The following is a 2,582-nucleotide window of genomic DNA, read 5'->3' on the forward strand; positions in this document are numbered from 1 at the left end:
ACTTGGCATGGTCCCTATATTACCTACAAGCCCTACACCATGTACCCCAAATAGAAAAGACTCCCTAACTGACACACTGAGCCCCTCCATTCACAGGAGAAGACTGTTAGTGAAATGGGCGTCCCAACTCTAGATCAGATCCATGCCAGTTACCTTGGCTGATCACATGACTCCTTTACTCCCAAATACGAATGGACAAATGTTTGCCAGATACTTGAGGAAAGTGAAAGAGAAGATCATGATGAACAAAGAGAACTATTTCTGGAGAAGAAAACAACTATAAGACAGGAAACGGAAGAGAACATTACCAAAACTTACAAATTCATATTCTCAGAATTTTAAGGAAGACAATGGATTTATAAAATGAGAGCAGGGTGCTATAAGAGGGCGCAATTGGAGAACAAGAGAAAGCCCTTGGAAACCAAAATATTTTTGTTAAGTTAAAAAGGTAATAGATACCAGGGGCGCAGGTCAAAGTCACCCTGCCTCACCCAGGCTGTGATGGAACGTGGGTGCAGCGTTCCTGCCCCGCTAACGCCACGCGACCTCTTCCGGCGACAGGACCGCGAGCCCACCGCCTGAGTGCCATAACGAACGTCATTTCCGGTCCACCTCAGAGCGGCCTACCTCTTTGCTCTGAGGCAGCTACCGCAGGCCCCGCGGCTTCACCTTCACCTTGGCCTTCACGCCCGCCACGATGCCCTTGCCGTCCGCCACACTGCCCGCGCCGCCCTCGCAGGTGCGCCAGAGCTACCACCCCGACTGCGAGGCCGCCATCAACAGCCATTTCACCCTGGAGCTCCACGCCTCCTTCGTGTGCCTGGCCGCGGCCATTTACCTCTACCGCGACGACTTGGCCTTGAAGCACTTCAGCTGGATCTTCGCGCGCCGCTCCCTCGCGCACACCGATTGGGCCCAGGGCCTGATGCGCCTGCAGAACCAGCGTGGGAGCCGCATCCGCTTCCAAGACATCAGGAGACCAGTCAGTGTCGAGTGGAAGAGCGGCCTCAAGGCCATGAAGTGCACCTTGTTCCTGGAGAAGCTCGTGAACGACAGCCTGCGCCGCCTGCACCAGCTGGCCATCGACAAGAGCGACCCCCACCTGCACGGCTTCCTGGCAACTCATTACTCCAGCCAGCAGGTGGCGTTCGTCAGCGAGCTGGAGGGTCATGTCACCACCCTGAGCATGATGGGGGCCCCGGACGTTGACCTGGCAGGGTCCCTCTTTGACAAGCTCACCCTGGGCGACAGCGACAAGAAGAACTGAGCCTGGACGGTACTTCCCCAGAGCCATGGGGTGACCAGAGCCCTGGTCACCGTGCCTGCCATGCAATCGGCACTAGTGCCCTAGCAGAAGAAGTTCACTTAAGTTTTTTTCTTCCAGTTTTGCCACTCCTTCCAATAAAGTTATTTGGTTCCTAAAGAAATAAAGGTCTCTCCTTGGTTCCTGTGTGCAAATTGCTCACTTTTTAAAACAGGTATCCGGGAGGCTCTCCACCCACCCATGCCCCACCCAGATGCCACTCAGGATCTCCACAGAGGGAGGGAGAAGGCATTCCATGGGGCCCTGGGAAGTGCCAAATCCATCTTCCCCTTATAAACGATGTGGGTATGTGGGGGGTGGTGAGGTGAGGCGCTGCTGAATGCGGGTGCCTGCGAATGGCAGGAGTATAAAAACACGGTGTAAAAATCACAGTAGTGTGGCTTCTGGAGGAAGAATGAAGGGAATGGGGTGGGACAGGGATTAAAATAAAGGGTCCTTAAAACTTTACCTGAAAGCTTTGAGTTTACTAAAATATGTAAATGTTCGTGTCTGTTGATTCTGGGAAGCAAGACGGAGACCCCAGAAGCCAGCTTCGCAGGGTCCCTCTTTGACAAGCTCACCCTGAGCAACAGTGATAATGGTAACTGAGCCTCAGGCTGGCCTGCACACAAACACAGGGGTGACTCCCTAGTCACCATGCTGGACATGCATATTGCCCTTACAACACACGCAAATGTAGGTTTTTCTTTTACTGTACTCTTTCTTCCATTAAGGTAACATGGTACCCCAAACCCCAAATTACTCAACAGAAGGACTGAAAAATATAAGGTCCAGGCTGAAGGTCAATTTGTGATACTGAATGTCAAGTAGAATAAAGCTCTCTGAATGTTAAGCCAAGTTACTCTGACTCTGGCTGCTTTGAAGAATGTAGAGGATGAGGAGAGTTGAAGCTGAAGGGCCAGTTAAGAGATCATTGTAGCAGGCCCAGAGAGACAGTGGTGGCTTGAACTGCGTGTTGGTAGAGGAAATGAAGAGATGCAGACAAATTGCAGATGAACTCGATGAGTCCACAGGATCTGCTTTATGGACCAGAGGTGAGGAATGGGAAAGGACAAAAATAATCTAGGCTCAAGTTTGGATCTGAACACCCTGGCTGACGGTCGTGCTATTTATTAAGCTGGGCGTATTTGCAGGGGGACTCGAGGAGCTGGGAAGGCATGTCATGTATAATCTGAGGTGCCTATTAGATAGCCAAGTGGAACTGTCATGCTGGTAGCCAGGAAAATGAATCTGGAGCTCAGGGGGTGATGTCAGGTTT

At 51.6% G+C, this 2,582-nt stretch overlaps 1 protein-coding gene across 1 annotated transcript; it reads left to right on the top strand.

Annotated features, from left to right (window-relative positions):
• Positions 1–697: 697 nt before the first annotated feature.
• On the top strand, positions 698–1,267 carry LOC116747058 (ferritin heavy chain-like). Its single transcript, XM_032618887.1, has one exon. It carries the CDS (start codon positions 698–700, stop codon positions 1,265–1,267), a length of 570 nt encoding a protein of 189 aa, XP_032474778.1.
• The last annotated feature ends 1,315 nt before the right edge of the window (positions 1,268–2,582 follow it).

Source organism: Phocoena sinus, chromosome X (genome assembly GCF_008692025.1).
Source record: "Phocoena sinus isolate mPhoSin1 chromosome X, mPhoSin1.pri, whole genome shotgun sequence".
NCBI classification, from domain to species: domain Eukaryota; kingdom Metazoa; phylum Chordata; class Mammalia; order Artiodactyla; family Phocoenidae; genus Phocoena; species Phocoena sinus.